Source organism: Dama dama, chromosome 17 (genome assembly GCF_033118175.1).
Source record: "Dama dama isolate Ldn47 chromosome 17, ASM3311817v1, whole genome shotgun sequence".
Taxonomy (NCBI): domain Eukaryota; kingdom Metazoa; phylum Chordata; class Mammalia; order Artiodactyla; family Cervidae; genus Dama; species Dama dama.
In genome coordinates, this window is record NC_083697.1 from 35,361,747 (window position 1) to 35,382,909 (window position 21,163).

General features: G+C 37.3%; 1 protein-coding gene across 4 annotated transcripts in view; it reads left to right on the forward strand.

Annotated features, from left to right (window-relative positions):
• Positions 1–21,163, forward strand: part of UNC5C (unc-5 netrin receptor C) — a 406,962-nt gene that overhangs the window by 199,132 nt on the left and 186,667 nt on the right. For 2 of the 4 annotated variants that reach the window (XM_061164372.1, XM_061164370.1), the window contains exon 2: positions 5,094–5,135. The exons of the other annotated variants lie outside the window; for them this stretch is intronic. In XM_061164372.1, coding sequence (XP_061020355.1) covers positions 5,094–5,135 — 42 coding nt within the window. The remainder of the gene's footprint in view (positions 1–5,093; positions 5,136–21,163) is intronic. 4 annotated transcript variants of the gene reach the window in all.

Genomic DNA, 21,163 nt, shown 5'->3' on the forward strand with positions numbered 1-21,163 from the left:
ATAAGTGGACTAACACAGTTCAAACCGTTGTTGTTCAGGGGTCAATTATACTTTACAAATTATTTTCCAATTAGGTTTCCAGCTAGCATTTTAACAAAGGTCCTACCAGTAATAGCTTCTTGTTATATTTTATAATGAACTGTATGTCTAGCTTAAATTTTTACTTAAATGAGAGATTTTAGACTCAAAAGCAATTTCTCAAGACTTAGAAGAATCCAGGAAGATGACTAGAATTTTAACTGTGTTGTCTCTGTTGTTGAACACTCCAGACAGTTTAGATTTCTAAAGAAGTTTAAGATAAAAGGATATAGTGATTCATCCATCTCTTAATTTGGGTAAAGTATAATTTGTAAGTTGATTCGTATTTTCAACATCACATGTATTTTTATTAATATAAAATTAATGCTTACTTTGACTTCATTTCTTAGAAAACTAAAACTTGTACCTTTCTCTTTTGAAAAGTAGGTAATTTCATGACCTTTTATTGACGGGAACAGATAGTGGGTTTACATTATATTTGCCCCGTGATATTCTAAAGAACCAAATTTAATTTTTCTTCAAATGAAAGAAAGACATAGATTACTGCTGATAATTTGGATATTAAATAACTACTTCTCAGGAAATTCCTTAGAGTGAGGAAATCCTGGGGGCTTGGTACACAACAGTTAAATCCTGGATTAGAACGCAGATACTGTCCTACAAATGAGTGCCACTGCCAGAGTTGAGATCTCTAGAGATCACCAGTATCCCAGAAAACTCAGGTCTTGTTGTTTGACCTACATTTTATGTTGTTTATTCTCAATAATTTTTCATATGCATTGGTATTTAAACATACGTAGTTTTAACTTGTTAGAAATTGATCTGTGTTTGAGAAGACCACCTGACATTTCAGCACATATCTGGGTGTTGATAAAACCAGTTTTACATATAGCATGAGCCATTAGAAGTAGCATTATGAAATAGAATCTTCAAATAGCATTATGAAATAAAATTTTCAATAAGGATGTGCTTGTAAAAGCAAAGTGGAGTACTATTTCTGTTAGAAAATTAAAAGAATAAATTATGATGTTTTATTTTGTTTATACTGAACTGTGCTCGATAAAGAATTTGGCACTGCTTAGAAAAATACATAAACTTCAATGAATGAGATAAATCATAGGGGAAGTTGCTAAGGCAGGAAAATCATCAAGGCTATGATGATAATGAATTTATGATGATGATGACATGTTTATTCAATGTGTACTCACGGCCAGGCACTTTTCATGTAGAAACTTATTTAATCCTCACAGTAACCTCAGCTAGTCAGAACTTCTTACAGATTAAAAAAAGACATTAAGATGCATGTTCTAAGTCACAGAGTTTAAGAGGCAGAACCCATGTTGGAAACTTGCCACCTGGCCTCCAAGCCTGGACTCCAGGTCACTGAGTTCCACTGACTTCTCTGTAAACCCAGCATATGGTTTGCCCACAGGGCTTCCCTGGTGTTTCAGCTGGTAAAGAATCCGCCTGCAATGCGGGAGACCTGGGAAAATCCCCTGGAGAATGGAAAGGCTAACCATTCCAGTATTCTGGCCTGGAGAATTCCATGGACTGTATAGTCCATGGGGTCGCAGGGTTGGACAGAACTGAGCGACTTTCACTTCACCACAAATTTGACTCTAAGACTTTTAGCAGCTATACCAAAGCTGCAAATGTAATCATAGTGTCAATAGGAATAATATATCAATCATCCTGGGGAATTAAAAGTCAAAACGCTTTATAGATGTATTTGAAACTACCTCACTGCAGTATGTATGGAATCATACCAGGAGTCAAATTATGCACACCCCCATGTCAATAATGGATTATAGCTCTTGAAAGCATCCACCCCTCTAAACAGCAGACTATTAGTACAAGCCAAGTGAGCACAATTGCATTTTGCTAGCTCAGCTGAGAGTCAGACTTTCAGCCTCCAAACCAATGGCATTTTGCAGCATGCAGGCCCGAGGACACTTTAGAAAATTTCACATCCTGGATAAGATGGCAGCAAGTTGGACTAGGAATGGATGATGGAAATGGGTAATTTTTTTTTTTTTTTTTTTTAGTTGGAGGCTAATTACTTCACAACATTTCAGTGGGTTTTGTCATACATTGATATGAATCAGCCATAGATTTACATGTATTCCCCATCCCGATCCCCCCTCCCACCTCCCTCTCCACCCGATTCCTCTGGGTCTTCCCAGTGCACCAGGCCCGAGCACTTGTCTCATGCATCCCACCTGGGCTGGTGATCTGTTTCACCATAGATAGTATACATGCTGTTCTTTTGAAACATCCCACCCTCACCTTCTCCCTCAGAGTTCAAAAGTCTGTTCTGTACTTCTGTGTTTCTTTTTCTGTTTTGCATATAGGGTTATCGTTACCATCTTTCTAAATTCCATATATATGTGTTAGTATGCTGTAATGTTCTTTATCTTTTTGGCTTACTTCACTCTGTATAATGGGCTCCAGTTTCATCCATCTCATTAGGACTGATTCAAATGAATTCTTTTTAACGGCTGAGTAATATTCCATGGTGTATATGTACCACAGCTTCCTTATCCATTCGTCTGCTGATGGGCATCTAGGTTGCTTCCATGTCCTGGCTATTATAAACAGTGCTGCGATGAACATTGGGGTGCACATGTCTCTTTCAGATTTGGTTTCCTCAGTGTGTATGCCCAGAAGTGGGATTGCTGGGTCATATGGCAGTTCTATTTCCAGTTTTTTAAGAAATCTCCACACTCTTTTCCATAGCGGCTGTACTAGTTTGCATTCCCACCAACAGTGTAAGAGGGTTCCCTTTTCTCCACACCCTCTCCAGCATTTATTGCTTGTAGACTTTTGGATAGCAGCCATCCTGACTGGCGTGTAATGGTACCTCATTGTGGTTTTGATTTGCAGGAAATGGGTAATTTTGAACATGTAGCCAAACTAGTGGCCAATCTTACCATGTTGATAAACACATATGGGAATGTATCCGGATTTGTCATCTTGGTATTTTATCCAAAGATAAATTTTGGCCAGCATGGTTTAAATGCTGGGTTGCAGTTTCTTCCTCTAAAAGGGTAAGGTGTCCCATCTAAGAAAAGCAGTCCACCCAAGCCCAGAGGCTGGAGCTGTTTTGCCTTGTAAACTAGAGGTGCTCTAGCCTCAGTCTGACTCCAGGAATGAGGCATCAGGCGAGCTCACCTAGGGTTTCAAGGGGAACTGTGGCTGTTATTCCACCAGAAAAGAGAAGCAGCAGCATTACCCTGAATCTCTCAGTGTTTTCTTTTTTTTTGGTAACTAAACAATGAACTACCTTGGCATTGCTTCAGACGAGGCATTATATCAAAGAACTTTTCTCTCTCTCTTTTGTGACTGAGAACAAGAGAGAAGCAAAGCCTCTTTTAATACAGTGCATATTAATCACTATCAAAACACACAGCTGTTGGATTAATTTGGGTACTAATTTACTTATAGTTTGATTTTGCCACTTAAAATGAAGTATTATCGCTGAGGCAACAGTGTGAAAGTATGTTGTTGTAAATGACCTTTGAGTCATAAAAGCTCCACTTGTTTTGCCAAATAATTAATCTGATGTTCAATGAATCTCCCACTGCCCAAAGACCTCTGTAATCCTGAAATGCGACATTTAATGTTTGCAGATGCTTGATTTAGTGGTGCTTCTGCCAACTGATCACTAACAAATGATAGCACAGCCAAGGAAGACCAGTGAGATTTGTGTCTGGTTTATGTAATGGTAAGCCTGTGGTGCCAGCTGTCTGCCAGAAACTCTCCTTAAAAACTCTTAAAAACTCAAATATAGTGGGCAATAATCAGTTCGTTTAAAAAATGCAACAGCCAAGAGCCATTATAGAGATTGAAAATACTTGGTAGTGCAAGTGTTTAGCTGGCTCAGCCTACCAGCTGAGAGAGGTATAGTTGAGTTTGGTTTCCATGTATGACTCCAGTAACCCACAACACAAGTCACTCAGTCATGTCTGACTCTTTGCAGCACCATGGACTGTGGCCTGCCAGGCTCCATTGTCCATGGGATTTTCCAGGCAAGAATACTGGAGTGGGTTGCCATTTCCTACTCCAGGGAATCTTCCCCACCCAGGGATCAAACCTGCTTCTTTTGACGTCTCCTGCATTGGTGGGCAGATTCTTTACCACTAGCACCACCTGGGAAGCCCATGACTCCAAGGGTTGACACTTACATAAGCTAGGGTGTGAATGGCGTCCCCTAGAGTTGTGTAATACAGTAGTTCTACATATTATATTGTCCATGGTTTTTACTGTTTTAACAGTATCCTATAATTATTTAACACTTGTTTGTGTCCCTACTTGCCTATAAACCCCTGGGTTAGTTTTCTTATTCTTAATATTGTCAAGCCCTGGTAGAATCCCATGGCATAAGAAACTTTTTAAAAAGTTTATACATTTAATTGGACAAAAATGCAAATGTATTTTATAAAGCCAAGGATTTTAGCTTTTAAACAAATAAAAACTTCTCGAAAACGTTATTTGTATCAGTATAGCATATCGGTATATCAGTATATAGCTCAGCCTTCACACTGTAACAGTGAGGAATGTTTAGTATGCAAGTGAAAGAAGATCAAATCAAACAAGTCTAAGTCAAAAGAGAAAAAATGAATTTAGTGGTTCACATTAAAAAAAAAAATCCCAGAATAGACTCATCTAACTTCAGTGGCAATCAAGTCCACCGACCTGAGTGATGATCTCAACATATTCTCCCTACAGCTCTCTGCTCTGCCTTTCTCTGTGTTGGCTCCATTCAAGCCAGCTCTTTCTGTCGCACATCAAGATGGTCACTAACACCCAGTCCTTTCAGGAACCATTTGTTTCCAGGACAACAAAATCCCATATTTCATTTTGATGACAGTATCTTGGGTCACATGCTCACCTCACACCAGTAATTGTGGTCATAGGACCAGAATGCTCTGATGGGCTGGAGGAGTCCTGTATAGCCTGAGAGGGTAGGAGACATTTCTGTCACAAAATGAGAGGAAATGGATGATGAGCAAAGAAAAACTACACATTTTCACTATAATATCTTCCATTAACAGGTGATGAAACTAAGGCTCAGAAGGGATCGATATCTTGGCAATGTAAGTCTTCTGACACTGAGCCCAGTGTGTCTTGCACATTTTTTTTTTATCATTCATTGAGTCATTTCTGTAAAGATTCAGGTTTGTAGGTAATTAACAGTAAGGGCATTTTTACACCTACAACATGGTATTCTGAGATACTGAAAAGTCACAAGTTGTAAATGGGTAAATTGATAATGGGAATCATGAGAATATTTTTTGAGTCTGTGGTTTAGTAGGATTCAACCTGATTTCCCAATTTATGAAAAAAGATAGCTTGATTTTCCTGACAAATCATACAAGTGAAAACTGTCCCTGTAGTATTTTCATTGATTTCAAGAGAAACAAGTTCAGATAGCTTCCTTGTTTCCCTCCTCTCCTAACCATTGAAAGGACTTGATTTGCTTTGCTTTGGATGTGGTTCTGATTTTGGTGGAAGTGAAGTGGCACATTGGCCTGAGGGATTTGTGTGTGTTTGAAAGAGTCACAGACATTCGAACTGCCCACAGCTGCCCTGCATAGGGGACATCTTCATAAAGACTGCATGATTCTGCATCCACATTTGCACAGAACGGCAAAACCTTGATAACCACATTTTATTCTAGTTCAGTTTTTGTTGACTTTCTGCTTCACTTTTTGTAGCAGTCAGTCTGGAAGGGATGAGAAGGATAATGATTTCACAAGAACTTGAGTTGAACCCGTACAGAGGAAGAGGGAGTTAGGGGGAGGGTCTGCCCTGAAATCAACCTGCTTATTTAAATAGATTTGAAGAAAAACAGAGCATGAAAACAACAAATCAGCCTGACTTATCTAGGAGGAGTGGATAAAATAGTCCCTGCTGGAGGAAACGTGTAACCCAATCCAGTAGTTTATCACATCTTCCTGAAACCTTGAAATAGGTCTATGAATTTATATTGTTTCTGAAAGCCCTGTGAGCTGCGCTATCTTACCCTGCCCCACTGTGAACCCTGAAATCAATCCATTGCTCTCTCAAACTTTGGGAAAATGATATGTCTCTAATGTCAATGAACTAGCTGCATTCACAGAATGGCTTTTCACTCCCTGAGTTTACTGAAGTGGAAGACAGAAACGGTATGCCTTTCTGAAAATAACCGCATGTGCTCAAAGACCTAGATTTTCTAGGCATGAGTGCATTTCTGATAAAAATACCTCCTTGGTGTGAGGAAATCTGGTTATTCCTCCTCTCCACAAATCGTTTGCATCCTTTATATTTGTAAAGATTGTCAACTCCTATTTCTCTTTTGGAGATTTGATGAAACAGAGGCCTTGGTGAAAGGAAAATGGATACCGTTCAAGGAAATCTACCTCCTGTAATAAAATAAGTCAGAGCTGTTTTCGATGCCTCTGCCTTTTTACAAATCCCTCCTCTGCCTCAGTTTAAATTAGTTCATAGTCATTATTTATATTTATATATTCTGGAGAGGCACTTCGTAGATGGGGAGAATGCAAGTTAAGATTTCTGGCTCAAGAATAATAGCTAAAAGCTGTGGAATTTTGCATTTGAGTTGTACTACATGTCTTAGAATATTTTCTTTATAATCTTTTTACAAATTGTCTTAGCTTGCTATTACTTATTTCACAATCATTTTAACAGTGCTTATATCTTATTCTATAGGGTAAACAACTTTCAAATTTCTTACACATATTCAAGACTGCCCTGTTTCTTTGTTCCTGTCAGTGTTGTGGATAATGATTTGCTATCTTTTTCCTTTATAGTTCATCACAGCTTTTACAGGTAATTTAAAGCAGTTACATATAGAAGTATAAAAAATAAGTAGATTTGAATAAGTTAGAAAGTAAACCAAATAATAGAACAATAAGAACATATCATTGTGATCTCTGAAGAGACTAGCAGATAAGTATTATAAAATTATGTATTAAAAAATTATCATCTGTATATCTCATTTTAACCTATAACTAATAAATAGATGTTGGTATTTCCTGGAGAAACTCCACAGAGCTGATTATTCATCAGGTAATTCTCTAAGACTGTATACTGAGTGTCAGCTGAAGAAAATTTCTGTGTGAATCTTGGGCGAGTTAATTGGCTTCTCTGTGCCTTTGTTTTTCCATCTTTACAGGAGAGATAACTACATTATCCATGGTGCTGTTGTGCGAATTAAGGGAGGCAATAAATCTAAAGTACTTAGGGGGTACCCAGAATTTGTAAGTTCTTTATAAGTGTTTATTATTCTTTTATTGTATCTATATTGTTTCTAAGAGTAGTACTATAGGAGAATTATGGACAATGACTTGCTAAGTTATAAGTTTTCACACTGTGGGAGGCAGCACCACTTAGACAGCACTCAGACTCATTAAGCTGGAAGTACCTGAATTCCTTTCCAAGCTCTTCCATCAAACGGATGGATAGTCTTAGGAAACATGCTCAGACTTTCAAAACCTAGGTTTTCGTCTATGGAAAATATAACAAATTCACTCTGAAAAGTCACATGACACAGGGTAGCTAAAAATGGAGACAGCGATGTAATGTTACTAAATAATGTAGGAAATGGTTTCACGAAGAAAGCTTTCTTCACCTCTTCTTGGAAAGTCTCTGGCTTTAACCAAGTGGTAGTAGAGCCCATCATTAAATCTCATTCAGTCTTTTGCCCTAGAACTGAGTACCCTGTATCAACAATGAATGGTACATGCTTGATCTCTATATTGTAAAACAAAATTAAAGTAATATTTTCTGCTTATTTATAAAACATAGGAATAGGTTTAAAGTGATTCACAACTTGGCAAGTTTTCATTTTATTTCAACAGAGAAAATAATTGAGCAGTGCCACATTCCCAATCTTAATCTTTTTATATGATCTTCACTTTTGTCTTCTAAATAGATAACAACATTAAAAACGCTGCTTAATTCTGCAGTCCAGTATGATTTCCAAAACAAACTTATTGGAAATTGGAAATAAGTTTAACTATACCTGTTGGTTAATCTTTTTTGTTTTTATTGAAGAATTTAATTATTGACCCTCAGTTAACTACTTCTAAGAGTAATAATACAGTTTTTAAAGTTTAACTGTCTTAAAGTAAGACCGGAGTCTTTGGAACTTTTTGTTTACTTGTAAACATCTAGAAATGCTGAAGCATTTGTCATATATCAAAATACAGTCTTTATCTGAAACGTCAGGTATATTTAGGTTTTGAAAGAGTTCTTATTTTATAAAAATAGCTCACCTCTTTCAACTTTGTGTAAAGATATCAGGCTGGGCTAAAGTGACAAAGAATGCCTTAAGGGGAACTTTGAATGAATAACTTTGAAGGAAAACTATTTTCACCAAAGACTTGTCCAAATTTAATTAGTTACGGGAGTTAAAGGCAGGGAGAAAAGGCCAAGAGCCTAAAGGGATTTCAGGAGTAAAGTGTCAAGGAGAAGTGAGGTCTCACATGGAGAAGGAAGTGTTGCTCCTTTAAGGTTTAATAATTTTGTGACCTAGTGTCAAGTGTTGTGATTTCCAGTGGCAGGAGAGGTGAAACGTGAAAAATTAACCAACCCTTTATCTTGCTGGAGGTGATTCCTACCCTTACCATCTTCTTTGGTATAATGGATATATTATATTTTAAACAGTAAATTTTGAAAGAATGTCACTTGCTCCATCAAAAAAGATAAAACATGGACATATTGGTACATGATCAGTACCCTCACTTAGTAAGCAGGATTTATGAAATATGACTTTGAATTACATGCCCCGTGTAAACTATGATTTTGAAAAAGACAGATACGGATCCAGAATTCAGATATCAAAGCTGAAGATAATAGTGACATTAACAAAGTTTGTGATGCTTGTTTGTTTCTGTGGTAAAACATCTGCAGAAAGTTTAGTGTCATGCAAATACTACCAAATCCTTACATTGCATTTTTTTTTTCTTTTTTTTCCATTGGCTGTTAGCTTATGCTAAACTTAGTAGGCATGTCATGGCACTTACCTGACAAGTGATGGATCAAGTGGAATAGAGAATTTACTATAGAAATCAGTAGTCAACACAGACCAATACGTACTGCATGATCCCACTTGTATTTTTAGCGCCATATATGTATCCATATGAGTCTTCCCAGATGGCTCAGTGGGTAAAGAATATGCCTGCAATGCAAGAGACACAGGAGACACAGATTCAGTCCCTGGGTCAGGAAGATCCCCTGATGGAGGGCATGGTAACCTACTCCAGTATCCTTGTCCCATGGACAGAGGGGCCTGGCGGGCTACAGTCCATATGTTCACAAAGAATTGGGTGTGACAGAAGTGACTGAGCATGCAGGCATGTATCCACACACATTTACACAAACACACACACCTGCCAAAGTAACTGCATAGAGAAATATTCTGAATAAAACACACTAGTGTCGATAGTAGGTAGGTCCAGGGAGTGGGATGGACCTTAGGAGTGACTTTCCCTTTTTGTTATTTGTTTATTATAGAATTTTGTCAACTAAAATCTGTAAGTATTGTAAATTTTTAATTAAGAAAAAATAAAATAACAGCATTAATAAGAAATAAGCATGAAGTAACTCAAAAATAAGAAGACAGCAAATAAACTTAATTAGAAGGGGGGATTGAAGCAGTGCCATGGAGTTTACATAATCAGAAAATGTGTACCAGAGATGTGAAATTTCAGTATTAGCCTGGGAGGTCGTTTCTTCCATTTAATAGCTGTGCAATCTCAGGCAAGTCACTCGAAGTAGTTGGGCCTCCATTTCCTCTTCTGGAAAATAGGCCAGCTCTCAAATTTTATGTGGATATTGAATTATGCAACAAATTACTTCTCTGCAACCACAAGCACCACACACCGTGTTTTCCCTAACTAAGCTGAAAGGTGGTAATAAGAGGTAAATTCAGCTTATTTGGGGTCATGTTTTGTTGAATCATGAAAGTTTCCAGCAAAATCTGTTACGATTTCATATTCTGTTTAGAAATGGTAATATAATGATGTGGTATAGATGGTATTGAGAAAGAAAAGTTCATGAGCAAGCCAAATCAGTAACAAGGACCTTGTAGTAATCTCAGGAAAATGGTAGGACCTCAACTTGAGTGGTGCTGCAAAAGGGAGTAAAGGTTGATGGTGAGTGAGAAAATTTAGAGCTGATTTTGTGCACTATGCATTTAGATGGGGCTTCCCTGGTAGCTCAACTGGTAAAGAATGCCTGCAATGCCAGAGACCCCAGTTCGATTCCTGGGCCAGGAAGATCCACTGGAGAAGGGTTAGGTTACCCACTCCACTATTCTTGGGCTTCCCTTGTGGAGATCTGCTGGAGAAGGGATAGGCTACCCACTCCACTATTCTTGGGCTTCTCTGTGGCTCAGCTGGTAAAGAATCTGCCTGTAATACAGGAGACCTGGCTTCAATCACTGGTTTGGGAAGATCCCCTGGAGCAGGGAATAGCTCCCCACTCCAGTATTCTGGCCTGGAAAATTCCATGGACTGTGTAGTCCATGAAGTCACAAAGAGTCAGACAGTGCCGAGTGACTTTCACTTATTTATCCATATAGATAAGTTCAACTCAGTGGGGAGATGGGACTCCAGGCTCTTCACTTGAGGCTATTACAGTCAGAAATAAGGAGTTGAGTCAAAAAAAGAAGTTAGTTTTAGAAGGAAGATAAGTTTAATGTTGATGCTGAGGTTAGAGAGTGAAACTTCTGATCTCATAAAGCTTGGAGTTTTATGGGAAGGGCAAAGAAAATAAGCAACTAACTTGGTAAACTAATTTGAGATAGTGATAGGAGATAACAAAACAGGGAAAAATATTTGTATTCTACTAAAAGTTCATCACTAAAGGGATGTTGCCTATAAGCATAAGTATAAATAATAGCCCATTTCCAGGAACGCTTCATCCTCCCAGGTAGGAATATTAAGCTAAAATACCTTTGTTTAGCTCACAGGAAACATCCTGACCAGGCCCAACTGTGAATGACTGCAGGAAGGGTGTAATTAACACTTACCTTCCCGAGGCTGTGTGTTAGCCTCAGGCAAGATGGTTGTTTGGAATACAAGTCCACCATCTTCTTGGTTGGCTTCTTTCCAAATAAAGTCACTATTTCTTACACTTACAACTGATCTCTTGATTCATTGGTCTGTTGTATGGCAAGCAATTCAAGCTTGGACTTGGTAGCAATAAGAAAATCAAGTAGAGATTGGGTAGTCAAGAATCCCTCTTTGCCCAGGAGGCATTTTGAGCTGAACCCTAAGTGGCAAGAAGGAAGTGAAAGATCTTTCCTAGAGAAACGAAGAGCAAATGCAAATGACCTCAAGTGGGACTGAGTTTGGTGTGTTCAGAGATGTAAATACCAGTCGGCTTGTCTCCAGCGTGACAGGGAAAGGCCAGGAGGCTTGGGAAGGAGACATAGAGACTGGCAGCAGTCAGAGCACGCGGGTCCTTGTCAGCCTTGCTAAAGAATCTGATTTCATTCTCAGTCAATGCAAAGGCACTGAAGGGTTTTAAGAAGCAGAGCGGGTGGAGCAGAAGGTTTTGTGTGTGACATGATCTGATAATTGTAGCCAGAGTTGTGGATGAGACGCCCAAGGGAGAGACTAAAGGAGAGAACCTTGGAAAGTGTCTCTCTGTATTCAAACAGGAAAGAATGAAGAGAAAGGTCACAGAGGTAGAATGGGAAGTAATCTAGTGCTAAGGCACAGTCCCCCAGAGAGGAGGAAGTTTCAGAGAGGAGGGAGCGATGCAATGAAGTCAAGTGTCAAATGAGGCCAAGGGGTTGAAGAGAGACTATAATCAGATGTAGCCTGTTATTTCCCACTCACAAAATGTTGTAAATTCACCTTTGATTAGTGAGGGGGTGTATTTAGTCCAAAGGTATGCACACCTCATGATATATGATATTTACAGTTGCTTAGAGGATAGGTATAATTTTTTTATACAGGAACTGGATATGTACTTATAAACCCTAAAGAACCACCTTTCAAATATGTACACTTCTGTTATATTTTGTGCAAGGATTTCTTCTCATGTAATTCCTATATATTGCTATCTTATAGAACTTGTTTAGGAACAGTTCAAATGGGAAGGAAAAAAAGAGCTGAAGTTCTTGCCAGTCACTGGACTACATGTCAGTAATATGGAAATGAATAAGATAAAAAGTCTTCCTAACCCTTGAACTTGCCTTCTAGTGAGGAAGAACTATAAACAAGAAGAAGAGTAGAGAGCAATGGGTGGTGATAGGTGATATCAGGGGTTTATGTCCAATATTTGAAGCAGAGTGGCCTTCCAAAGAAGGGGTGTTTGATACCTGAAGAATGAGTAAGAGTTATGAAATGAGATGGTGATAAAGTTGTGGGAAGTGTGATGGCCAGGTTTATGTTTCAGCCTGGCTAGGCTACAGTCCCCTTATTCAATCAAATAGTAACATGGTGTTGTTAGGGAAGTCTTCGCGCTGCTTATTAGGCTCTCAATGGATGGAATCAGGCACACAAGTTTTATCTAGGATAATTTCTCTTACTCAAGGAAGCTAATTTTGTGCTTAATCACATCCAGAAAATATCTTCACAGCAACACCTAGATTAGTGTTTGATTGAATAATTGGGGAATATATTCTTGGCATCTTGACTTGTAAAATTGACCATCACATAAGAGTTTAACAGGAATTAAATAAATATGTGCTATATGAATATAATGTTAAATTTTCAAGACTTTATTGGATTCTTTTAAACCATGAGTCATTCTTTTAGTTAAATTAAAATTCAAGGATTAACTTCAGATTTATGTTGTCTTATTTATCTATAGATAATTGTTTAGTTTCTATAATATTTTTTCTGAGCGATCTTGCTTTATTCATTAGATTCCTGAAGTTCAAAACAATAGTACAGGATTTATAACTCTAACCATTAATGAAGAGTAAGAACGCAGTAGAACTTATCGTGGAGAGGGAGGGGTAGAACTTTTTTCTTAATTCACTATACTGTTGTGTGTTAGTCGCTCTGTCGTGGCCAACTCTTTGTGACCCAGGGACTGTAGGCTGCCAGGCTTCTCTGCCCATGGAATTCTCCAGGCCAGAAAACTGGAGTGGGTAGTCCTTCCCCTCTTCAGGGGATCTTCCCAACCCAGGGATCAAACTTGGGCCTCCTGAATTGCAGGAGCATTCTTTGCCATCTGAACCACCAAGGAAGCCCATTAAGTTTCTAATTGTGTTAGCAAACCTTTCTGACATCCTAAAGTTAATAAGCACATTAACGTGAAAGTCAAGTATTAATGAATTATAAACATGTTATTTACATAACCAGACTAATTGGCCAATTTTTATTATAAATTCAGATTATCATAAATTTAAGTATCTTTTATTTCATTATCTCATTTTATAAGAAAAAAGATTTCATTGAGAGATAAAATACAGCTTGACTATAACATCTAGGACAGCCCTAGCATATAGACGATAATCCACAAGTATTTTTTGAGCAAATTTTGAGAAATATAGTAAACTATCTTAAAGTCAGAGATCACACAGATGAAGAAATTAGGACAATGGACTGTAAGAGAAAAATGAGATATAACTAGTCAGAATGAATTAAATGCTGTATAGCTACAAGTAATGTGATCTTTGAACACAGGTATTAGTGGAGACATCACATAAGGCTTTATGGAGTCAGTAGCATTGATTTGGGAAGGTTTAATGTAGTGAAGAAACTGATACTGGTTATTCTAGGCAGAAGCAGTAGGTTGCATGTGGAATTCTCTAATTTCTCCTTTTCTTAATTTAAATAAAAACTCAAAAACACATTAAAACATAGAAATCCTCCATAATCTAGCATGTGAAAAATCCACTCCAAATAGAGGAAAAAAATTCCCCTTAAAGCTCTCTGATTCTTCTCCCCAAGAAGTATTTACTGTTAATATTTTTGAGCTTCAGCTTCTAGGCTTTGCCTTACACTTTTTCTTGTGATTTATTGATGCAGCCATCTACACACACACACACACACACCTCTCTTTCTGCCCTCTCTCCTTTCATTCCTTCTTTTCTGTCTTCTTTAACAAAAGTTGTATCACTCTATACAGATTGGCTGAAACCTTGTTTTATTTGCCTAGTGAATAATGGATACCCTTCTAATTTAATACATACAAATTTGCCTCCTAATTTTTATTGATGAAATAGTGTTCTCCTGGATGGATATATCATTAATAATTATCTGATCATTCCTTAGTTTGTTGTTAAATTGTTCTCAGACTTATTTAAATAGTTAATTTCAGCTGCATTTTGTTGCAGTGTATCATTTATTTGTTTAAATAAACAATGCTGCAGTGAACATCTTTGTACACATTTATATTTTGATGCCATTTTGTCTGAAACAGGGATTCCAAGAAGTGGAATAACCTATTTGGGTGTATACATAGAATTTAATTTTTATTTGTATTGTCATATAGTCTCTACTGTGATACCAATTTACACTATAGCCAGTATGTGCAAATACACATTTCCTCAAAACCTCATCAATCATGCAGTATATTTTAGCTAATATGATAAGCAAAAAGAAACTTACTATCATGCTTTACATTGCATTGATTAAATTATTTGAAGAAGGGAGCAAACTTTTCTAAGAGCATGGTGTATAGAACACAGGGCAAAGTAGAGACTGTAGGCAGGAAAGCACTTAGGATTTTACATTAGCAAAAGTCAGAAATTATAAGGCTTAAACTGGGGCAGAAGTAGGTGCCTCTCTTTCACAGCTAAGTGCATGTCAAATAGCATGCTGACTTCATGTCACTGTTAATAATGTATGGGGATTATTTGGAAATTATTTCCTTAAATGCAGAAAAAAAGTTTTTTTCTTTTAGAGTTAGAAATCATGCAGTACTTTCAAATTGTCCAATACATTTAAGGCATTATATATTCCACTACTTAAATTTAAATAATGAATCCAATAATATGTTACTTGTAATATAAGTCATAGTCTTTGTCTTTGAAAGGATATTTTAATCAAAGTATTAAAAATAAGCCAAAGTCTCATTCAAATAGTTAATTCCAGTTGCCTTTTGTTGTAATATATCATGAATTATCTCTCTGATGGATGGGCAGCCAAATGCAGATAAAATTAGCTTTGCAGTCATTCATTTTAAATTGCTCTTGAATCATTTGGAAGTAAATTCCATTTCAAAAGACTACGCTCCAGGTCTCAGACAAAGAGATAATAGTCCTATATTTTATGATATAAGCAATAATAGCTTAAGTCTTATGATTTAGAAATATAGAAACTTATGTATTAAGTTCATGAAAATTAAAGCTTGATATATAGCAATAAAACCAGAAACCTAAAGCTTCCTAGATTGATGTTCGTAGCATAATATTTTCCTGTCAAAAATTAGGTGGAATGACAGTCTATAAAAATAATACATGGTGCAAAGCTTTCTCTTCTTGTATATAAATGAAAAAACAAAAGGCTAGATAAGATAACAGAAAAGGAATACTGAGATTTACCTGATATTGAAATGAAAGTGGTAATATCATTGTTGAATAATGGTAGAAAGTGGAAAATTATATCATGTGTTAGGGAGGGTAAAATGAAAAATAATGTAAATGTGAATCAAAAAGGCAGTATATCTTTAAGTTAATACTGAACTCAACGAACAGAATAAAACCAAATTTGGAAAATTTTCTTTGTTAATTTGAATGAACTACATGTAGAAAAATTGTTTAGCTGTTTAATTAAATCAGTTTGTCCAAATAGCGTAATATGGACAGTATCAGCATCTGGACTGTGCCTTTATGTGTAATGACTTAGGATAACTGTAGTCCGTTGTCAGAAATAGCTTCACAGTCTGAAGTTGCTATTCACAAATCGAGTTCCCATCATCTCCCTGAAGACTTTAGGAGGCTCTTTGGATATTTATATTAAGAAATAAAGTGGTAAGAGGATGCATTCATTGCTCTAGCTGGCTGAAAAATCTAATTGTTCTCTTATAGCTTCAACTTTTGCAGCATGACCTTAATACTACTATCAAAAAGCTGGCTTATGTGTGCAGTAAAATGAATTGCATGCTAGGAAATGATCTCAGTAAACAGCCTACCAGTTCAAGGTAGAATCTCAAACCTTGTTTATTATTCTCACGTACCTCTAGTGCCCTAAAAATGTTAACCTCTGTGTGACAGGAACTGTATTTGTTTCGGATCAGGCCTTTGGGTGGGCACTGGAGTACATCGAAGGGAAATCCAGTAACAGATACAATCACACACTTTCCCTTGAACACCACTGCAGACACACTTGCTTAGAGAATTGATTGGTACCTGAGTTTCTCAGTCTGAAAAGCCATCTCTTCTTCTAGAAAATATCTGATCACTACAAGAAGCTGGGAAATACCAGATAAGTTCTAAAGTGGATATCCACTAAGTAGGATGCAATTTTAATCCTCAGACTTCACATGATGTGAAACACTCAACTAAACGATATTTATAGACAGGGCCACCTTCGTGGTATGTGACCTGTGCTGTCACACAGCGCCTATGCTTTGTTTAATACCCTGCTGTAAGCTTCTCAGAATTCTTAATACATTTTTTTCATTTATTTTTATTAGTTGGAGCCTAATTACTTTACAATATTGTAGTGTTTTTGTCATACATTGACATGAATCAGCCATGGATTTACATGTATTTCCGATCCCGATGCCCCCTCCCACCTCCCTCTCTACCCGATCCCTCTGGGTCTTCCCAGTGCACCAGGCCCGAGCACTTATTTCATGCATCCAACCGAGGGTCGTGGCTAGAGGTCAGCTCCCAAGGACAGTATGGTACTTAATACATTTTTATATAAAGGATCCCCAAATTGTCATTCTGCACTGGGCCACACAAATTTGATAGCCAATCCAGTCTGTAGATTTTACTATTTTTATGACACCTTATATTTGTAAATGAATTTGAGGCACTGTAAACTCTAAAATACCTTGTGGATCTGTTAAGAATGCTCAAAGTCACATTAGTGTGAGCATTTTGTTGACCTTCTATAAGTGCCTGATACTTTACTAGACTTATGGAAAATAAAAACAACTGTAGACTCTGTCTTCAAAAAACGTTCATACTAGTGTTAAGAATTTGTTATATATTTCTGCTTTGAAAATTGGGAATAGTTGGATAACTCTGGTTGCCAAAATTGGAAAGTAGATTTCTCCATATGTGAGAGGCAAATTTATAGTGTGAAAAGCAAAAATGCTCATGAAGAGGTATTTGTAGGTGAACACTTGCAGATGATATTTTTTTCCTTATTAAATACACATTTTTCCTTATTAAATACACATTTGGAGATGATCACTTTTTCCTTGTTAAATACATATAGATATAACCATGCTGGATATTTAAATACTCAGCCATTTTTCTTTATAAATCTTGATTGAAGAGAATTGACTTGCTTGTTTGATTTTTTTTAAATTACTCTAGCAAAAATAGAAGATATCATTAAAAGGCAATTTATGTAATACTACTATATCTGGAAACCAATGCTGACACTTACCATTTTTTGTCTAGAGCAAAGAAAGTTTTCTCTTAGCATGCTTAACCTGATGGTGGGTGAGCTGTTTTCTGGGACATTTTCCACAGTTGGGCATGGTACCCAGGCCATCTGTTGCAAATGATGAAAGAAAGGGTTTCTCAATAGCGAGCTCACTGATAATCAGTATAGTTGCACTTTGTCTTATCTGTTTTACTATGTATATCTTACTGACTCGGGGTCTTGAAAATTACCTTTATAAATGTCATTCTTACACCCGAATTAAGTACTAGAAGTGATGTACCATATTGCCTGATGTGAATTAATCTAGGGCATGGACTTAAATATACTGTATCTGTAGCACAAGAAATATTAATAAACTAATATGCTGTGATTAGTTAAGGCATCTCTCTTGATCAAATTTAAGAATGGGGTTCATACATAGACTAGAATGATGTATTAAAGAAACACTGGAGTTATGATGAAAACATTTTAAATGATATAAATAATTTTTAATAAGTTACATATTGTTATTTAACAGACACCCTGAAAAATTAATAATTTATGAAGGCTCAAATTGAGACATAGAATTATTTCTCTTTCCTTGTAGTGATCATCTACGTTTTAAAATTCAAAATTAAGGAAATTCAAAATTAGTTTGTTCATACATTTTCTAAATACATCAAATCATTACTGGTTTTTCCCCACACTTAACAGAACCCTGTTTGCCTTGAAAACATATGTGTGACTTTTTCTCAGACTAGCCCATTAAGCTTCACAGTAGTTTACAATAAAATAATCAGATGAATTTTTTTTTTTAAATCACTAAAGCAGTTCATGTCATTTTATCCACATTTGAACTTGACTGTAGTCAGAGATGAAGTGGAGAATGAAGAGATATATGTATTGGCTAGGCTGCTGCTGCTGCTAAGTCGCTTCAGTCGTGTCCGACTTTGTGCGACCCCATGGACAGCAGCCCACCAGGCTCCTCTGTCCACGGGATTCTCCAGGCAAGAACACTGGAGTGGGTTGCCATTGCCTTCTCCAATGTATGTGTGCTAAGTCGCTGCAGTCATATCTGACTCTGCGCGACCCCGTGGACAGCAGCCCACCAGGCTCCTCTGTCCACGGGATTCTCCAGGCAAGAACACTGGAGTGGGTTGCCATTGCCTTCTCCAATGTATGTGTGCTAAGTCGCTGCAGTCATATCTGACTCTGCGCGACCCCGTGGACAGCAGCCCACCAGGCTCCTCTGTCCACGGGATTCTCCAGGCAAGAACAAGAACACTGGAGTGGGTTGCCATTGCCTTCTCCAATTGGCTAGGCAGGGTAATCAATTTTTAGTCCTTCTCTATCTTTCTGTAGGATGTAAATATGTAACTACTTTTGCTACATTACTGAATAAGGTAAGGTGGCATACAATCACCTGATATCTTACAATCATCATTCCTTCTAAAGGAACAAGCCTTATCTTCTAGAACAATGACTGAGAAAAAGGCTTTTTACATTTTTCTTACTTGAATAAATATATTATTATGGAATACATACACATGTTGTATGTATAAATATACATAAATAGTGAAAAAATTGAGTTACCCTCTGCCTTTGTGAGTAATAATGGAAAACAGCAGTTAACATTTTACAGAATTTGAGTCTTATATTTTGTGGCACATTATTGATCATCGGCACGGTCCATCATTACATAGATCAGTAAGTGCTTCAGAGGAGAAAAACAACAAAAAATGGAATAAGGCCTTCAAGACATCAGCTGCACCCTGATGGGTCTGTCAATACCTCAGTTCCCTGTTTTTTCTTGCACTGTGTTTATTTAGGCACTCTTGAGTGTTCTTGCACATTGACTAAAGAAGCTGAAGCTGATGGAAATGAGGCTATTCTGGAGTAAGCTGACAGTTTGGGTCCTTGATGTCCAACAACTGAAAAACCAGAAATGATGCCCTGTCAGAGGAAAGTATACTAAGGAAGTAAAGTCAGAAAACAAGTCAGAGACGGGAAGCATTGCAGGGTCAGTCATTTATAATTGTGGAGTGGTTTTGAAAGCTGGTTTTGTCTGTGATGCAGGTAAAGCCAGTTTTGACTGCAGAACAAATTAGTAGAGCCGCCGCCACTGCCAAGTCGCTTCAGTCGTGTCCGACCCTGTGCGACCCCATAGACGGCAGCCCACCAGGCTCCCCCGTCCCTGGGATTCTCCAGGCAAGAACACTGGCGTGGGTTGCCATTTCCTTCTCCAGTGCGTGAAAGTGAAAAGTGAAAGTGAAGTCGCTCAGGTCGTGTCCGACTCCTAGCGACCCCATGGACTGCAGCCTACCAGGCTCTTCTGTCCATGAAATTTTCTAGGCAAGAGTACTGGAGTGGGTTGCCATTGCCTTCTCCAAAATTAGTAGAGACTAGATGTCATTACTAATTGACTGCGATCACATGACCTAGATGGAAAAGTCCCAGGCCAAGTTTCTTAGTGGACAAATGTCCGATTTACCAATGACTATCTCCCCAAACAGGGAAACAACTGAATAAGCGGTGAAATGACTTCCTAGATAATGTCTTAGCAATCAGTGTTTAACTACTGACACCATAATCGATACTTGCTGCTGAATATATGTGCTTTTTTTTTGAGCAAACTCAGGAAGATAGTGAAGGACAGGGAAGCCTGGCATGCTGCAGTTCATGGGATCGTAAAGAGTGGGACATGACCTAGCGACTGAACAACGGCAATACGTACTTTTAAAGAACTTGTAAACGCTTTTAATTTTGGCCTCAGAGTTTCAACTTACATTTTTTAGCCTAGGGTGCTTAGTCAATGTAGGAAGTTAATAATAGTTTTGTTCTCCACTATCCTTCATAAGAAGAAAATTATCAGGGGTAACTGAAATGTAGTGTATTAGATTCCTTTGTCTTTTGTGAAGTATAATAATAGGGTTTCTAAGGCACTTTTATTAGTTTTTGTTTTTTATTTGGAATCATGCAGAAACCAAGTTAAACGAAAATATTGTGTAAGTATCTGTAACAGTCTTGGGGTTTTGTTTTTCAGTGGTATTGGAACAGCAAGGTAGGAGCAGTATGTTTGATAAATTTCAGTGTATAAAAAAATGAGGCTTTTGTTGTTCATATTAATACTCTAATATTATTAATATTCTAATGAGAATAAGTGTGACTAATAATATAACTCTTATGGTATTTGAGATATAGTCTCCAAATAAGACTAAACAGCATTGCTAAACTCTAGGTTTTACTGTGGAACTATTAATATTAATACTATTGGTTGACTTGATGTTATTATGTATATTTCCAGTGTTGAGAATAATTCTGAGTCAATAATAATTTATAATTAAAAGTTATAAATTAATAATTCAATAAATATTTTTGGTTAAGTGAATGAATATATCATGAAGTGGCATCTTTTGAAAATATTGACAGACTTGCGTTGCTAGAGAATTTGCGTGGTATGTCTTGCTCTAAAACTTATTGGCTCTTGGGTGGTGGTTGGTTTCAGTGTAGGTATGGAGGCTTTTGGACGTTCACTTATTACTTAAAGTTCCATGTAGTCAGGAGTTTTCTGGTGTTCTCAGGTTTTGGGCTTAAGTCTCCTGCCTCTG